At 43.0% G+C, this 17,727-nt stretch overlaps 3 protein-coding genes across 15 annotated transcripts; 1 reads left to right on the forward strand and 2 right to left on the reverse strand.

The window, feature by feature from the left end:
• The first annotated feature begins 156 nt into the window (after nt 1–156).
• LOC110538655 (ataxin-7-like protein 3) lies at nt 157–12,347 on the forward strand. Of its 9 annotated transcripts, XM_036938807.1 has the most exons (15): nt 157–228; nt 348–391; nt 980–1,059; nt 1,204–1,316; nt 1,416–1,548; nt 1,652–1,823; nt 1,946–2,046; nt 2,152–2,210; nt 2,761–2,806; nt 5,233–5,270; nt 5,359–5,427; nt 5,564–5,607; nt 7,272–7,343; nt 7,675–7,811; nt 7,902–9,787. In XM_036938807.1, exons 4-15 carry the CDS (start codon nt 1,266–1,268, stop codon nt 8,099–8,101), a joined length of 1,122 nt encoding a protein of 373 aa, XP_036794702.1. In that variant the 5' UTR covers nt 157–228; nt 348–391; nt 980–1,059; nt 1,204–1,265; the 3' UTR covers nt 8,102–9,787. The 9 variants fall into 9 exon arrangements, with proteins under 9 accessions (XP_036794702.1, XP_036794704.1, XP_036794701.1 ...); XM_036938809.1 differs by lacking the exons at nt 157–228; nt 7,902–9,787 and adding an exon at nt 12,155–12,347 and having other exon boundaries at nt 386–588; XM_036938806.1 differs by lacking the exon at nt 157–228 and having other exon boundaries at nt 386–588.
• Nucleotides 10,267–14,287, reverse strand: LOC110538656 (transmembrane and ubiquitin-like domain-containing protein 1). The gene is made up of 3 exons (XM_021625617.2): nt 14,153–14,287; nt 12,680–13,254; nt 10,267–12,010 (listed from the first exon to the last, which is right to left on the reverse strand). The coding sequence occupies exons 2-3, from the start codon at nt 13,237–13,239 to the stop codon at nt 11,641–11,643; spliced, it is 930 nt and encodes a 309-aa protein (XP_021481292.1). The 5' UTR covers nt 13,240–13,254; nt 14,153–14,287; the 3' UTR covers nt 10,267–11,640.
• On the reverse strand, nt 14,212–17,640 carry LOC110538660 (ankyrin repeat and SOCS box protein 16). 5 transcript variants are annotated; one of them, XM_036938804.1, is made up of 8 exons: nt 17,439–17,640; nt 16,833–17,114; nt 16,352–16,619; nt 15,783–16,191; nt 15,534–15,617; nt 15,168–15,281; nt 14,893–15,074; nt 14,212–14,322 (listed from the first exon to the last, which is right to left on the reverse strand). In XM_036938804.1, the coding sequence occupies exons 1-8, from the start codon at nt 17,476–17,478 to the stop codon at nt 14,280–14,282; spliced, it is 1,422 nt and encodes a 473-aa protein (XP_036794699.1). In that variant the 5' UTR covers nt 17,479–17,640; the 3' UTR covers nt 14,212–14,279. The 5 variants fall into 5 exon arrangements, with proteins under 5 accessions (XP_036794699.1, XP_036794698.1, XP_021481294.2 ...); XM_036938803.1 differs by having other exon boundaries at nt 16,833–17,209; nt 17,439–17,639; XM_021625619.2 differs by having other exon boundaries at nt 16,833–17,106; nt 17,439–17,638.
• Between the last annotated feature and the right edge of the window lie 87 nt (nt 17,641–17,727).

Consider the following 17,727-nt stretch of genomic DNA (forward strand, 5'->3'; position numbering starts at 1 on the left):
CTCAAATAATATGTTCGAAATGCCGACCAAACAATAGTGTCCTAAATAAATGGATCAATTAGAATTGTCAGATACTTACAACTAGATATATAAATATACCCTAATCTGTGATTTGGTTGTTTCATGAGAACTAATCGATAAACGATAACCGTGATTATTTCACTTCTTCCCTTTCCGTCAATAACATAAATGGCCACTCACGAGAGGGGGCGGATCCAGAGAGCCGAGGTTTTTTCTATTTAATTATTGCATATCCAATTAAACATTAAATGTATGCACTAAAGTACAGTCACTTGATTTGATTAGAAGTTAATTTCCTTTCTCTGACATTTTTTCCCCGATTTTAGGCCAAGTAAAACTGCACGGAGAACCTCGGTGATCGTTTAGTGAGGTCTGTTAGGAAGGAAAATGGCAGCCTCTTTTTACATTTTCTTATTTCCCTTTGACTGCTCTGCTGGATCACATTTAAATGACTAGCTAATAGCTACAACAACATGTATCATCCTAGCTAGATACAATGTAGCAAAATAATATATTGTCAATGTCCAGCTAAACTGTAACGGCTCAATCATAGATTGGTCGTTGATGGTGAGTGCGAGCTGACCAGTATAATATTCTCTGTAAAGAAATCATTGAAATAATTGTACGTACAGGTATTAGTAAGATTATGTGCAATGAGCTGATTTGTTAGCGAGCTATGTTTTTGCTATCGGTAGCAGATATTAGGAAAATATTTGTTTTGCTAACTAGATAGCTAATTTGCTGTCTATCAGTTGTAACTGCGTTCTATCCTAGCAAATATCGAACGTTAGCGCAAGCTAACACGTAGTAGCCGTGTCTTAATGCTCACTCTAGTCTCTAGACAATACAACTGTTCTGGCTTTACTTAAGTTTTTGTTCTGGTTCTGTCTTGTATTGTGTAGCCGCAACACCAAATTTACTAATTCAGTGAAATGTATTTGTTTATTTGTTTCAACAGCTAACCAAAACAATATCAGGCAGTCACCTCTGCCAACTATTAGCGAAGAAGAGGTCTCAACTGAGTGTCGGTGCTCCTTTGTAAGTGTTGATTCAGTCTCAGTCTGGGACTTTTGTTGGGTTTTGTCCAACAAATGGATGATCTCTTGTCTCATCACTTATTTTTTATTGTTTGAATGACTGAGGTATTTTAAATCACTAAATGTGTGTATTTCCTGTTTTCAGCTCTGTTGTCCCCCATAGCTGTGCCATGTAGAAGGCAGTGATTCGCCCTTCAAATTTTGCAAATGAAAATGGAGGATATGTCTCTGTCGGGCCTGGACAACACCAAGCTAGAGGTGAGTAGTGGACTACACTTGCTTTAAAACAGGAAGTTGCTCATGTAGTTTCCTTTCCTTTGTGACCTTTGTGACTTTATTTTTTTCTGCCCTCCACAGGCCTTGGCTCAGGACATCTACTCGGACCTGGTGGAGGATGCCTGTTTGGGCCTGTGTTTCGAGGTGCATCGTGCTGTCAAACAGGGCTACTTCTTCCTGGATGACACGGATCAAGAAAGCATGAAGGACTTTGGTTAGGACCAGAGTGCTTTCTCATGGGTCTGGTTATCTGGTTCATCTCTCTGCCTTTAATTTGTTAGTTTATCTTTCATGTATGTTCTCGCCTTGCTCTGTAGAAATCGTTGACCAACCAGGAGTGGACATTTTCGGGCAAGTGTACAATCAGTGGAAAAACAAGGAGTGTGTGTGTCCCAACTGCAACCGGAGCATTGCTGCGTCCCGCTTTGCCCCTCATCTGGAGAAATGCTTGGGCATGGGGCGCAACAGCAGCCGCATCGCCAACCGCAGGTCAGCAAGGGGTACTGGACATGGACAGTGGACACTACACTACAATGTGACAAAGAAAACAAACCAATACATTCCTCAAGTGATTGTGCAATTCTGATAATTTTCTTGATATTGGTCTACAGAATAGCAAGCAGTAACAACATGAACAACAAATCAGAGAGTGATCAGGAAGACAATGATGATGTCAATGACAATGACTGGTCGTATGGCTCAGAAAAAAAAGGTGAGAATAAAACAAGTGTGAATCCCTGTCTGAATGTTTTTTTGTGACTTTAGCTGAACAAGCACATCTATGCTTGTCTTACACCCCTCTATTTTCCCTCTACAGCTAAGAAGAGAAAGTCAGATAAGGTATTTTTACATTCTTTGAAACAACATATACCTTTGGTAAGTTTCATTGCTGTGGAGATTCATGTTCTGTATGTTGTGTTTTTGTCCACATGTAATTGCAAGGGGGCCAATAGATACAAAATAACCTTAAGGATTTCTGGTATCCCTCTGTCCTTTCTGCTAGGGCCGGGATGATACCAGTATCGCATTACCCGTTAGTGTCGTGGCAAGGAAACTTCTTTAGGAAAACAGCTCTAATGTTGTAAACAAACATCATTAAGTTGTTATCCAGTCACATTTATTTATTTTATAAGCTATAGTGCACATTTTACAAAAATCAACTTTTTAAAGGACCAAAATAGTTTGCTCTGCTTTGTGTTTGAATTTTTCCCATGGATTTTTTTTTTTGCCATACTGGTATTGTCACAGCCCTACTTTCTGCTTACAAGCATGACAAGGATGAACATTTTAGATTTTTTTTTCAAATTCAATTGGATCAAGTGTGCTTCACTTTTCCTGTTGCATGCTTCACTAGTTGTTTGTGATATGTTCATCTAGATCAGTGTGAATCTAAATTGACAGTTATTTTTGTGTATTATTTCCTTAGAATCCAAATTCACCCAGAAGATCAAAATCTGTAAAGCATAAAAATGGTGAGTATAACATTACCTCTTAGAACCCATGTAAGATGGAGGTTAAGTGACAAACTATAAACTGTGTGTCGTTTACATTTCCCATCTGGAATGTAAATATTTTCCAATTGAAACACATGATTAGAATGGCATTTTTCTTTTTTTAGTCTTAGTGGCAATCAGCAGTTAAAACAATAACAAGGCATCGTCGCCGCCCCTTATTCTTTAAAAAGCTGAGGGATTGTTCTAGAAATGTTTTACCACTCAAATTAATAAAAAGAGCTATGGATGCAAGGACTGACCATCGTGAAATCTAGTTTTGAGGCTGTATAGTGTTTTGTTAACAAACATTGGAGTACAACAACAAGTTCTGATTGGGTATAACAGTTTCAGTTATATTCTTCAAGAACCAATGGGTACATATCATTACTTTATAAATCCTAAAATGGATGTAGCAACTGCAGATTGCCCCTTTTTTTTAAATGTCATTTGTCAATATCATTTCTCAATCAGCATTTATTTTACTGAAATTCACACTGATATTCATACTTAATTGCATACATTATTGTTTATATAATGCATTCTGATATACAGAATATTATATGTGTGGTCTCATGGTATTTTGTCTGTCGGGAGTTGTAGGAATGTTCTAGAGTCCAGACTCTCTGTAGCCTTGAAATGGAAGTGTGTAGTCGAACGAAGAGCCCACTCCTGAATACACCCAATTTATGGCCCTACTTTGTGTGTGTTTGTGTGCGTGAAAGTTTTAGAGTAGTTGGTTGAATGGTTGGGGATGTTTTACACTCTGCTCGTTTCAGCATTGCTGGAGCCAAAGCTTTGTTGCAGATCAGGAAGCTCCATGCGTGCTGTTGAGAGATGATGCATTTCCTCGGTGATCAGAAGGGGCTGGTTACTGCCAGGCCAGCTCTATCATGCCCTCCCCCGCTTCAATGTAGGGTCAAAGGTCAACCTGAGAAGAATCTGGGAAAGACCCCTGCCGTTTTAGGGACAGTATATCAGGAAAAGAGTGCCTGGAGTTTGAACTTTCATTCCTAAGGAAATGAACCTTAGCAGAGACCCAGGGTGTCTCCAAAATCCTCTATTGAGAATGTTAATGTGGCCTTATGGATTCTTCACGATAGATGGCCATTGAAGGAGTCTGCTGCTTAAATCCAGGTCAAATGCACAATGTTGGCAGAATACAGACGTAGTGCAGTATGAAAAGGATCACAATGTTGGCAGAATACAGACGTAGTGCAGTATGAAAAGGATCACAATGTTGGCAGAATACAGACGTAGTGCAGTATGAAAAGGATCACAATGTTGGCAGAATACAGACGTAGTGCAGTATGAAAAGGATCACAATGTTGGCAGAATACAGACGTAGTGCAGTATGAAAAGGATCACAATGTTGGCAGAATACAGACGTAGTGCAGTATGAAAAGGATCACAATGTTGGCAGAATACAGACGTAGTACAGTATGAAAAAGATCAGAAGCAGCATTGAAGATGAGGATAAGCAATTAAGATATAAGGCAAAGGCTGACTTCGTGCTCCACAGTCTCCTGTTTGCTTGATGATTTTAATTTGACATGGATCATGGTGCAAAATTAATGAGCTGAGAATGACTTACAGGAAGCTGACAATTGTGTGCAATAAATCACAGTTCAGCCTCCAGTTTTCAGTTCTTTGTATGTAATATATCAATTTATTTTCTGTATTGTTATATATTGTTTAACACGTTCAACACTTGAGTGAAAAAATCATGTCAGATGATAGACTACAGTCATGTCTACAGTCATGTCTCTAAAGCAGACCAGCTGTTTATCTCTTAGTTTCTCAGGTGACTCAACAAGTCCTCTTGTGCATTATCCTATCCATTATCTACTTGACATATTCATGCTTTTGTTTGCATTTGTTTTTGTTGTTTTGTATCATGTCTTCATTGATTTCCTGATTGTCCCTGTTTCTTTAAATGGAGCTGAAATGAAAAGGTGCTGCTATCTTCTATGGAGCGTCAAGGATGTTCCTATGTAATAAACGACCTGAACTCAATCCACACCAGTTTGATCGACCTGTCATTTGTGGTTTTGGCCCTTAAAGTGCTGTTCAATTTCAATCACAGATTGATTAAACCATTAAAATATATTTTGCCTTATGCTTATGCATAAACATGCTTGCTACTGCAGCACGTACATAATAATCAATTATGTTCTCTTACCTCACTGGTCAATAGCTAGCGAGACCTTTGCTTCATCCCATCATAAACTGTACATTTTACATATGTTTTCTCAGACATAGGAATCAATGTGACATGTAATATTGTGGATATTGCACTAAATGTAATCACTGCTTTATTTCATGGTTGGTGGTGGTTGTGTGCATTATCTGTGTCTTTGGGAGTCTGGCAAGTAGACTGATAGATCATATGCTGTTCTCTTTTTCAGGGGAGCTTAGTAATAGTGTCAATGCAGATCCATACAAGGTAACCAGAATCCATTTTTCTGATGGTTCACACCTACATATCTATTAGTGTGTTGATGTCTGTTATCGTTCTCTCTCCCTCACTGCAGTACAACTATAACACTGGCATCAATTACGAAACTTTAGGCCCTGACGAACTGAGGTCTCTGTTGACAACAGTGAGTCATTTTAATTGATCCATTCTACCATCCATCCACAAGTCTAACTGTATTGGATCATATCTAAAATCTCAAGACATTTATCAGCAGTGTGTATGACTGGCTTGTCTCTAACTACACTGCCCCCTGTCTGCAGCAATGTGGAGTGATCTCAGAGCACACCAAGAAGATGTGCACCAGGTAGGGATTACTCTGCACGCAAACACTTACACATGCACCTCTAATAGTTTTGTCATTTCCACCTAATGTCCTATCAGCTACACGGAGTGCACACACACACCTTTATCACACAAACTCATTAATACTTTTTGTTTCTCAAGCGCTGGCACTAGAGTCTTAGCTTGAGTCAAAGTTGCTGATTATGATCATGATGAGCCATTCAGGGTTGCACTGGTTCAGACAGACATCTTCCTGGAAGTTTGATGTCAATGTCAGTACATCCTGTGTCCATCCCTCAGCCTGCCCCTTAGTATGGACCTTACCAGGTTTTCAGAGGTGTTTGTTAAACTAGCTAGTCAAGAAGGTCTTCCGTGACTTGAATGACGTGTGTTCCGGACAAGTGGTAAACCTGTGGCCCAACTCCATTATGGAGGCTGCCAACAGACACTTATGGTTACTGTTCTGCATGTTGTTTCTGTGAGACCTTTAACATGATCAGTTTCATTGGTGTGTTGTGATCATGTGTAGTTGGGACTGATTTTTGGGGTACACAAGTGGCAACTCTATATGATTCTCAATTATCTTCCATTTCCTTTATAACATACAGTAGTTATTAGATGATTGGGGTCAGTTATTGACTAATTTCCTTCTTTAAAAAAAAAAATGTATACTGAACAAAAATATAAACTAAACATCTAAAGTGTTGGCCCCATTTTTCATGAGCTGAAATAAAAGATCCTAGAAATGTTCCATACGCACAAAAAGCTTGTGTGTATTAATGTGTTTACATCCCTGTTAGTGGGCATTTCTCCTTTGCCAAGATAATCCATCCACCTGACAGGTGCGGCATATCAAGAAGCTGATTAAACATAATGATCATTACACAGGTGCACCTTGTGCTGGGGACGATAAAAGATTAGTCACACAACACAATTCCACAGATGTTTCTAGTTTTGAGGGAGCGTGCAATTGCCAGAGAATTTAATGTTTATTTCTCTACAATAAGCTACCTCCCAACGTAATTTTAGAGAATTTGGCAGTACATCCAATCGGCTTCACAACCGCAGACCACGTGTAACCACGTCAGCCCAGGACCTCCACATCCTGCTTCTTCACTTGCGGGGTAATTTGAGGAGTGGGAGGGGGGGTAGTGAAACTATTTCTGTCTGTAATAAAGCCCTTTTGTGGGGATAAAACTCATTCTGGCTCCCCAGTGGGTGGACCTACAGTAATGCCACCCATGGCTGCGCCCCTGCCCAGTCATGTGAAATCCATAGATTAGGGCCTGATTTCCTTCTATGAACTGTAACTTGGTAAAACCGTTGAAGTTGTCGCATGTTGCGTCTATATTTTTGTTCAGTATAATACCAAATCGTGTAAAATTAGTGAAACAATTAATATTTGATTGGACGGATATTTTCCAATTGGACTATGTAAGACCCTGATTGGACACTGCCTGCCATACGTGGTGAGAGACGAACTGGACACTGTCAGTGAGCAAACGTTAATCTCTAACCTCCAAACTCTCATGACACCTGACCCATCATCTGATTGGTCACTGGCAGTGTCTGTTTCTGTCTCTCTCCCACTCTTGTCTCTGCCGTGGCCCTGGGTAGGCGGGGCCACTGTGCATTGTGGGCAGGTGTTTCTCAGGTGTTTGTAATGCCACGTTGTGTCCCTGCCAGGTCCCAGCGGTGCCCCCAGCACACGGACGAACAGAGGAGGGCCGTCAGGGTGTTCCTCCTGGGGCCGTCCGCGTGAGTGTGCCCCTCCCCTGCCCCTCCTAGAACTGATATATTCAATCTTGACTGGTGCCTGTGGTGTCCCTAAATGTACAGGTGTTTGCTTGAGGAGTTGTATTGAATGACTATGTATTTATTGTGGATGTTTTGTGCCAGTTAGATGGACAGGCCTTATCATTGAGGGTGGACTATGTTAGTTACCTACTGTATGAGCACTCATGGGGCCAACTGTATGGCCTGGATGTGTACTACAGTAGGTGTGCTGTATGGCAGATTGAATGGCTCCACCATGTCTCCTGTTGCTGTCTGTGGCTGGTCTGATCTGAGCGGCTGTTGTCTCTGTCAGGTCGTCTCTGCCCGATGCAGACACGATGGTGGAGAGTGACTGCTATGACGCCTCAGACGGACAGGTTCTCATGAGTCGCCTACAGTGGGATGGATCCTCAGACATCTCCCCCTCCGATTCAGCCTCCTCCAAAGCCAGTAAGAGAACCGAATTCAGGTCCACATTCTGTACGTTCATACAGTGGAAGTCGGTCTCATCTCATCCCCTGCTCTCGATCTCTCTACCAGGCACCAACAACTCAGATTCTAAGAAGCCCAAGAAGAAGAAGAAGACGTCTCTTGGCCTAAACAGCACAGGAGGAGGGGGCGGCAGTGGGAGTGGAGGGGGCAGTAGCTCCCAGAGTAGTCTAGTAGGCCAATCCAACAGAAAGAAGAAGCCCAAGCTTCCTGTTCCCCCTGCCCCCAGTATCTATGACAACCTAAACTAGGGTAGTCCCAGTCTGCCCCCCCCCCCCCCCTCCCTCCCTCTCAGAGGCAAAGATGATAACCCATTAACTCACATCCACTCACTCACACATTAATATCAGCTCTGATTAGCCCAGGGGTTGTAACTTCTCTTTTTTCATAACTGGACACAGCACCCCTTCATTTGAACGCCATTCTTATTTGTTTGTTGTTGAAGACAATATTTTGCAATTCCAGGTATAAAGAAACATGGATTGTTCACTTTATGTTTTTGTTAATCAGTGATTTAGGCTTCAGACATGGACCAATCACACTCCGCTTTTTTGCACTCTGATCTGTTTTCTCCTGAAAACAAAACATTGCTTTCTTTTTTGTCTCTGTTTAGGAGGGGACTTGTGGACGAATTGCATCACCTTACGACTACAGCGTTGTTATTGTGGTGGAGGATGTCAGTGCCATCTTGTTGTTTCACCAGTATTGGGGTACTTGATGGTGGCTTTATCCGTACTAGCATTGTATTGCACAGTGGTGTATGTGTGTATGAATGTTTGTTGTGTAAAGTTGACTGTTTTCCATGTTGTGGGTGTGTGTGCGTGATTTAATTTGTTTTCAGATTACTATGCATCTCTGAATGTGCCATTGTGGTTGAGTCAGTATATGTGTTATTTTGTAGATTTAACTTTTTTGGTTTACATTGACTGTGTCAAGTGAGAATGTGTATTTAATGTCTGCACTCAGTAAATTGTAAATGCAGATGTTGACGTGTTTTTATATACCGATACATGTGGTATGATGACCTATGTAAAAGAATCATGATTTAATTGGATACTGTTTACATACACGGTAACCTCTCTACCATACACAGCTTCATGCTTAACAGTGCTTCTTCCCTGTCTATCTTTACTGTTTCATACTCAGTCTGAAGTTGCTCTAATCTGCTTCAGCTGCAAATCACAATATCACTCTATACAAGTTGTAGATCTCGCATTGCTTTCTGTTGAATAATGCTAAAGTATAGTGGAGTCAACCTGCTTTTTTTCCTCAATAATACTCTAGGTCAATCTGCATCACTTGACTTGCTTTAAAAGTCTGTCTCTGCTTATGTGCAGTGTCTATGCGCGTGTAGGAATTCAAATCCGCCGCCTGCAACAGAAGTGCCATGGCTGTTGCATGGGATATTTCAGACTGTTATTCTTGCCATTTTCAGTTTTACTCTAGCTAACGAGTTAAGTTCGATATATGTTGATATTCATTCCTGTTTGAGGGGCCCACCAGACTATACTTGCTAGGGAGAATCTTATATACCCTGAGCTTTCATTTAGAACAATCAGCCAGTGATTAAGTATGACATCACTTTTATGTGCACTAAAAGAATCAACCTTCAAGTGAAAAAACACCTATTTTGGGTATGGATTATTTAATTTGTTCCTCTTTACTGACAGGGTAAAGAATGTCCTGTATTACTAATGCTGCGTAACTGTTTATTTGTGTGTATCGGTGTGTCTGAACAATATGAGTGTGGACAAATGACGCAATAGAAAGTGTCTTCACAACACAAAAACTACTTTTTTCATGCACGTGTGTGTGTGTGCATGTGCAAATATGTCAATTGTATATTAATGTGACGCACAGCTAGGTTTTCTTTTATATCTCAGTTTCCCAAGTGTACAGAGGTTTCTTTGTCTGAGTAAAATAAAGTGTCATTCAGATTTCTTGCATTCTGTCATTTTGTCCAATATCAGACATACTCCCTCTTTACACAGGGACTGATTGGTTTGAATGTCTTTAAATCTGAAGCCAGAGGAAAACAATCAAACTTAAGGGATAAAGAGATTCCCTCTCATCTGTGTTAAATTCCCCAACAGAAATCCTGATGTGTCCGATGTGGTTTCATCCCATTCATTCTATGTACAGTAAATACATATTTACAGTATTTTCTAAACCAAACATGTTGCTTATTTTCATGCATTAACTTATATGGTTTAAAATAACTAAAGATATTAGCGAAGAGAAATTCAAGCAACAAAAATCCTTACAAATGGTTTCGCCTTGCAATAAGGCAGTCGTTACAGTCCACAATAACTAAGGTGAAAGCTCATTTCCAAAGAACTGGAAAGAAAGTAGAAATATAACCGCCACTCCATACATAGCGAGTGGTTTCGAAGTTGCTCTAGAGTCAAGTCTTTAGTTGTATAATCTTCATTTTGTTTCCGTTGCAAATGAGGAAATGAATTGCTCGTTCAAACACGTACTACAAAAAGAAAACATTTCTGGAACGTTAACGTGTATATAATGAAAAGAGTATGTGGCCATGATGTGAAGAGATGCATTATCCTAGGTCTAGATTCAATCAGATCAAGTGTTAACCGGCGATAGCCGACACGCGCATAGCTGATTTCTGGCGGTGCAACTGCGTTGGAGCTGTCAAATCTGTGAGTGGCTGCTCTTTATCATTATCACGAAGCCACACCTGTCCTACTTGCATTAGAAGTTCAGAACGAGAACGTGTAGGCTAGATAGAAATTACGCTCAAATTGAAAATAATTCAAATACAGATTTCTAATCAGCCTCATCGAGGTGTAGATTACATCTCACATTCCATTGTTCGAACTTGTAAACAAGGCTCCGTGGTATTGACTTAAAGCAAAGCACGGTTTCGACTGCTACAGTTTTGCAGTTTAACTGACTGCCAGCCCAGAAGGACAATTTCCATACACGGCCACATAGATAAGTCAGATTTCAAAATTCATAATAAGACACTTAGGTCATCACCTTTGTGCACAAATCATCCATTGAATTATTCAAATATTTGTAGCTGATGCCAACATTTTTTATTTATCTGTCTGCCATGTTTTTGGATGATGTCTGCGCTGCTCCCTGTGCACACTGAGTGCTAGTGTGCATGTGATGTTGATCTGTATAAACTGGATTCAACCCGGATATAGACAGACATGAATTGGCGTATGTGAACGTGAGTAGATAACCTTGAAAACATAAGGCGGACATCTTGGGCGCAGTCTCCAGTTCTTATACTTCAGTGGATTTGACAGCACTAACACAGTTCCACCTCCCACACAATTTCTATACTGATGTGGGCTTAAGCGGATCTGATTGAATAGAGACCCTAATTTCTGAGAGCAACCTAACACAGAACAGGCTATGTGAAGCCAAACTGGCCAGAAGATGTTGCTGACACAGTGGACCAAGCAGCCTGTGGTCCTGGGTGTGATGCTGATGGTTCTGCCCTATAAAGGACCAACAGGAGCTGGACCCACTCAATGTTTTTCTGAGAAACAAAATTACCACTCAGTATTATCTCTGCTTCATACTAACAAACACACATTCCAGATAACTTAAATCTCTGCACATACAATCAATCTCATATTATGCTATTTGCTGGTGCATGCACAAACACAGGCACACCCACTCTTAGGATTCCAGTTGAGCTCTATGGTGTCTGAGGCAGAGGCCACCTGACTCCATTCATCCTCCTGACACAGTTGTTTTTCCCTCTCATTCCCCTGCCCAGATGAGGGCCCTTCCATTCTGCCTCCTCTCCTGCTCACCGGCTGTGCATTCCAAAGATGAGGAAGCTGAAGAACACAGTGACTCCCACCAGGGAGATGGTAGCAGGGGCGGTGAAGAACTGACGGTAGTTGATGCGGAAGTACCAGACCACGGCTAGCATCACCACAAACACAGGCACCACCAGGCTGCTGGTGCTCAGAGCCAGGCCTGCAGCCCTGATTCCCCCACTAGCCCCAGAGCGAGCTGCCTCCTCTGGGCTGGCCTCCCGCAGCACCTGGGACACGTGGCAGTGGATCACACTGTTGTGAGAGATGTTGAGGGAGAGCAGAGTCCGTTTGGGATCCTGAAGCAGCTGGCCCTGGTAGATCAACTTGATCTGACGCTCCCGCCCTGAGAAGTGCTTACTAGAGGGGAGAAAGAAATGTCTCTGTAAGACCGTATGGGGAGATATGCATGTTCAATAAATCAAAAAATGGTTAAACACAGAAAATACATAATGAGAGCTGCCATATCATAATAACCTCTTCAGTAGACCCACTGTATCCTGGGCACCAACAACTCAGATTCTAAGAAGCCCAAGAAGAAGAAGAAGACGTCTCTTGGCCTAAACAGCACAGGAGGAGGAGTGGCAGGGGCGGCAGTGGGAGTGGAGGGGGCAGTAGCTCCCAGAGTAGTCTAGTAGGCCAATCCAACAGAAAGAAGAAGCCCAAGCTTCCTGTTCCCCCTGCCCCCAGTATCTATGACAACCTAAACTAGGATAGTCCCAGTCTGCCGCCCCCCTCTCAGAGGCAAAGATGATAATCCATTAACTCACAGCCACTCACTCACACATTAATATCAGCTCTGATTAGCCCAAGGATTGTAACTTCTCTTTTTTCATAACTGGACACAGCACCCCTTCATTTGAACGCCATTCTTATTTGTTTGTTGTTGAAGACAATATTTTGCAATTCCAGTTATGAAGAAACATGGAAGCAGCTGTAAGACTGTATGGGAGAGATATGCATGTTCAATAAATCAAAAAAAGGTTAAACACAGAAAATACATAATGAGAGCTGCCATATCATACTAACCTCTTCAGTAGACCCACTGTATCCTGGGGACTCAGGACTGCCACCTCTTCTGTGTCATTCAGGAACTTCAAACGAACCGTGATGCTGGTGCAGGAGACCCCTGGGCTCAGCTTCTGAACCTTGTCTTCTTCCTCATAGTCCTCCTCTTCCTCATCATCTTCATCATCATCATCAGGCTGGTATGTCTGAGGTTTCTTCCCCTGGATATTCAACAGCAGGTCAACTCCAGCCCCTGCAGTCCCCTCTCCTGTTATCTCACCATCTTCCCTCTCAGACCCAGGCTCCCCCTCCTCTGGCTTGTTCTCCTGGGAGGGTGGAGGTGTTTGCTGCTCTGGTGTGTCTGCACTGGGTGGCCCTCCACTGTAACTGTCATGGCCCCCCAGCCCAATTAGAGAGGCGTGGGCCCCGACTGTAAGGATGGTGCTCAGGATGTGGTCTCCCCGATCTGCCACTTGCGTGGAGAGCCAAGCCAGGACCAGGGCCAAGACCAGGAGTAACACACCGCTTACTGCAGCCACCTCGTCTCCCATCCCGTCCATTGTCAGTGCACACACCGCCATCTCTGTCCTTAGTGTCTGTTGAAAAGTAAAAGAGAGGTGAAAGAAGTGCATAGATACATATGAGTAGAAAGCCTATGAGCAGAGACCTGTATTACAACTGTCACTGTCAGGGACAGAGACCTGTATTACAACTGTCAGGGACAGAGACCTGTATTACAACTGTCAGGGACAAATACCTGTATTACAACTGTCAGGGACAAATACCTGTATTACAACTGTCAGGGACAAAGACCTGTATTACAACTGTCAGGGACAGAGACCTGTATTACAACTGTCAGGGACAGAGACCTGTATTACAACTGTCAGGGACAGAGACCTGTATTACAACTGTCAGGGACAGAGCCCTGTATTACAACTGTCAGGGACAGAGACCTGTATTACAACTGTCAGGGACAGAGACCTGTATTACAACTGTCAGGGACAGAGACCTGTATTACAACTGTCAGGGACAGAGACCTGTATTACAACTCTCAGGGACAGAGACCTGTATTACAACTGTCAGGGACAGAGACCTGTATTACAACTGTCAGGGACAGAGATTAAGTGCTACTTCAAAGCAACCGTCTATAGTTTCTTAAGTGATGGCCTGGCAATATTGTCACAAAAGTTAGCTAACAAACCATCTAACTAATGTCAACCCAGTTAAAACGTCACTAATGTGTTTACTACTACATCGTGCATCCGTTGGAGAACTGGCTAGATAGAGTAATTCTTTTTTTCAATGTTTATGCTAACGTTAGAAGACATATTGGTAGGTTACTAGCTAGCTATTAGGTAAGCTAGCTAGCTAGTAATAGCAACAACAACCTTCGTTTGCTAACTTTCACTACATTGTCAAAATGCTTTCTATAGATGTTCTTATTAAATGCACACACCAGTTATATGCGCATTTGAATATAAGAGGTGCGCTTACCTGCTATGTAGTCAAATCATGTTTGACGAAATGCTACCGTGCTAATTTAGCCACAGCCCCGATAATAAAACTGGAGTAGAGGGCCACATTAACACAGATGACGTTACGCCACCAGCACGTAGGTCGGTTAGTGCTTTCTGGGATCCTTGGGACGTCCAACTCTTGTGTAGCTGGTACGCAAACGGGCACAAGCAAGGAAACAAATAACGGTATAAATCTAAAATATTAAAAAGTGACTTCCTCTCCTCGCATTCTCTCTCCTTTATGTGCTGAAAATAGAGTACAGATGAAAGCAATAGTGTACCTGTAGTGGGTGGTTGCTTTCACCGGTGCAGCAGGGTAGCCTAGTGGTTAGAGCGGAGCAAGTTCAAACCCCCGAGCTGACAAGGTACAAATCTGTCGTTCTGAACAGGCAGTTAACCCGTCATTGAAAATAAGAATTTGTTCTTAACTGACTTGCCTAGTAAAATACAAAAATAAAAGATGAAGTAGTCGAGTCATACAGTCTCAGTTGCTATCAATACATTCTGAGATGTCTTTTCATTCCTACAAATGCAATTCATACAAGAACATAAATTAGTTCAGAAAAATAGTTTCACATTTTCAAAGGCAAAATAGAAAGTTGATTTATTAATAAATTAATACAGAAAACACAATTTATTGCAACCATTCTTTTAGTTATTGTAAATGCAAATCATTCTCTCTCTTGGCTTCTGTCCCATGTGTTCCACTTTATTCACCGGATCTCCCCGTCATTCCGAAGTAGTAGATACTCCATCAGAGAGCTGGGGATGTCCAATCTACTGATAGCTGCGTCGATACCTTTTCCTAAGTGGCGGCGCAGAGCACAGCGGCACAGGTGCTGCAGGGAGCGGGGCTGGCTCGTCATCTGCCTCACAGAGTCAAAGAAACCCTGGTGCGTCTGAGGACAGAGAGATGGTGAGGGAAATGGAAGAAGGACATTAGATGGTTCAGGCAGTGAAGGAGAGAGCTGAAAACGGAGGAAAGGACAAACCTCATGTATCTCAAGAGGGATAGACTGCATCCATTCCTCACAGGAAGGGACAACAGCATAGCAGTTCAGCATTACCTCCAGAGTGGCAGGGGAGAGGAGGCAGAGCTTCAGCATCTATATGGAGGAAATCGGTGGGTTATTATTATTATCATGCCCTCCAAAATGTATTGTCTACGTAGAATTTCAGGGAATTAACTTTAAAACATTTTCATAGCGCCCCCCAAATGAAATAAAATCAAGCTTTTGCTGGTGCACATATTTCATCCCAATAAAATATAATTAAATGGGCCCAAATGCAGCCTCCAACTGGCATTTTTACACCCAGCTTGGCCCAACACACTTTTCCAATTGCCCACCCTGACATACCAAGCTTTTACCGGCCTTGGCCCCGTGGTTTAGGAGGGAGCGTGCTACAGCCTCCGGATGCTGGTCTGGATAGTCCTCCACCACCTGCAGACAGGAGAAGGAGAAGAAGTCTGTCTTATCTACCACTCACTGACTATGAAAATTGTAAATATTATTAAATAACCTTATGTCCAAATGGATCTTACACTTTGACCACATAACTCTCTGTAGCTCCCTCTGCCTCCCCATATGGCCCACCCTTAACCCCACCTGTAACAGACAGTCCATGGGTGTGTATCCTGCACAGTTCTGCACGTCTGCTTTGGCTCCGTGTTGTAGTAACATTTCTGCAATGCGTGGGCTGCAGTTACTACAGGCGTTGTGTAGAGGTGTGTGGTGTTTCCTGCCTGCAGTGCAGGGGTCAGCCCCAGCTCCCAGCAGCATCTGGACCACGCGGAGGTACCGCCCAGCCTCGGCAGGCCTCTCAGCCCCACCACAGGCTGCATTCAGGGGGGTCTCCCCCTCACGGTTCCTGGCTGACACGTCAGCTCCATGGGACAGAAAGAGCTTCACATGCTCCTCCAGACCCCGACGAGCCACCACATGGAGGGGAGTTAGCTTTGTTTCACTGGTCAACACATTGACCTCTGCCCCACCCGTCACCAGCAGCTCAGCACACCTGAAGAGAGTAGAGACACAACCTTATGATCTTATCATTCATTGGCCCCCACATCAACAGACCCACCTGCCATATAACTTTTGAAACATTCCTCTATCTATAAATAATAGAAATTATCACCAGGCATAGTGTCAGTATGGCTAAGAGCGCTGTCACTCACTGAAATGTCTGGGCTGTGCTGCAGAGGTGAAGGGGTGCACTGCCGTCTTCTGCCAGCAGGTCAGGGTCTGCTCCGTGGGCTAGCAGCAGCTGGACACAGCTGTCATGCCCACCTATACAGGCATCATGCAGGGCTGTGCTGCCACCAGGGTCAGCATCCACCTCCGCCCCTCGAAACAGCAGCTCCTCCACACAGCCTGAGTGTCCCTTGCTGGCTGCCAGACGCAATGCAGATGTCTGCTTGATCTTGGAGCTCATGGTCCACATCCCTGCCAGAGGGACAGAGAGTATGTACATTATTTACCTAGCAGATGCTCATAGCCAGAGAGTCTTAGGTATGTTTAAAGGGTAGAATAAAGAGAGTCGATGAGCAGTGATTGGGGAATGATTGGAAGATCTATAAGAAAGGCACAGATAGGTCTAACAAAAAGACAACAGTGAAGCAGTAAAAGTGAGTTTATATATCTGCGTTTGACACCTACCCAGCTCTGCAGCCCACACCATCTCCTCATGTACTGTTTCCATCAGTGCGTTGACCATGCAGGGGTCCTTTAACACAGTGTGCACTCCCTTCATGTCCCCACACATGAATGTGTTGTGGATTGTGGTGTCTCTGCATCGGGCCTCATAGACCCGGATCTCCTGGAGGCCCCGTTGCTGTCTGGGAGGGGGTCTGGAGGCCCGGGACACAGGTGGCCGGCTCATGGCCCTCCTGTGAGCCAATGCCTGCCGCTTATCCTCCCACTCCTGGAGCTCCTGATCCACTTTCAGAGAATGCAAGGCGGCTGAGCTGAAGGCAAATGTGTCCTTGGACATGACACCCAAAGCTGGAGCAGAATCTCAAGCAACCCACTGAGGTCTTTAAGCAACACATTTGAAACAGTTCCAATTTTAGTTGTTTACAGTTTACACAACATGACTCAGTGCATCAAATTTGACTTAGACACTGACTAAAAACCTACTGTTATGGCCAATACTAAACGAAAATAAAGACAGAGGTAACAGAGACAACAATTTATTTTGTCTCTGGTCTTTGAAGATTGCATTTACATAGTATCAATGTTGTGTGAATATAGAATTCTACTCACCTTGAACTTGTAACCACTGTGAAATCAGATTTTTTTTCATGTGAACTCAAATAAGTTACTATACAAAATATAGTACATTTGCTGTTGTGGATAATGCAATTTGCTTTCGACTACTTCATGACGTGTTTTACAGACACGTCCAAATGTCCTTTCACAAGATATTGTTGCCCCAATACAAGTTTAGTGCCTGTTATAAATAGACAGGGAACGCAATCTGATATTCGAGGAACTGCATTAACTGAGATAGTCAGCAGGTGGCGACAAGTGACGACCCATCTCGCGAACGTCA

This window comes from Oncorhynchus mykiss, chromosome 12 (assembly GCF_013265735.2).
Source record: "Oncorhynchus mykiss isolate Arlee chromosome 12, USDA_OmykA_1.1, whole genome shotgun sequence".
Taxonomy (NCBI): Eukaryota; Metazoa; Chordata; class Actinopteri; order Salmoniformes; family Salmonidae; genus Oncorhynchus; species Oncorhynchus mykiss.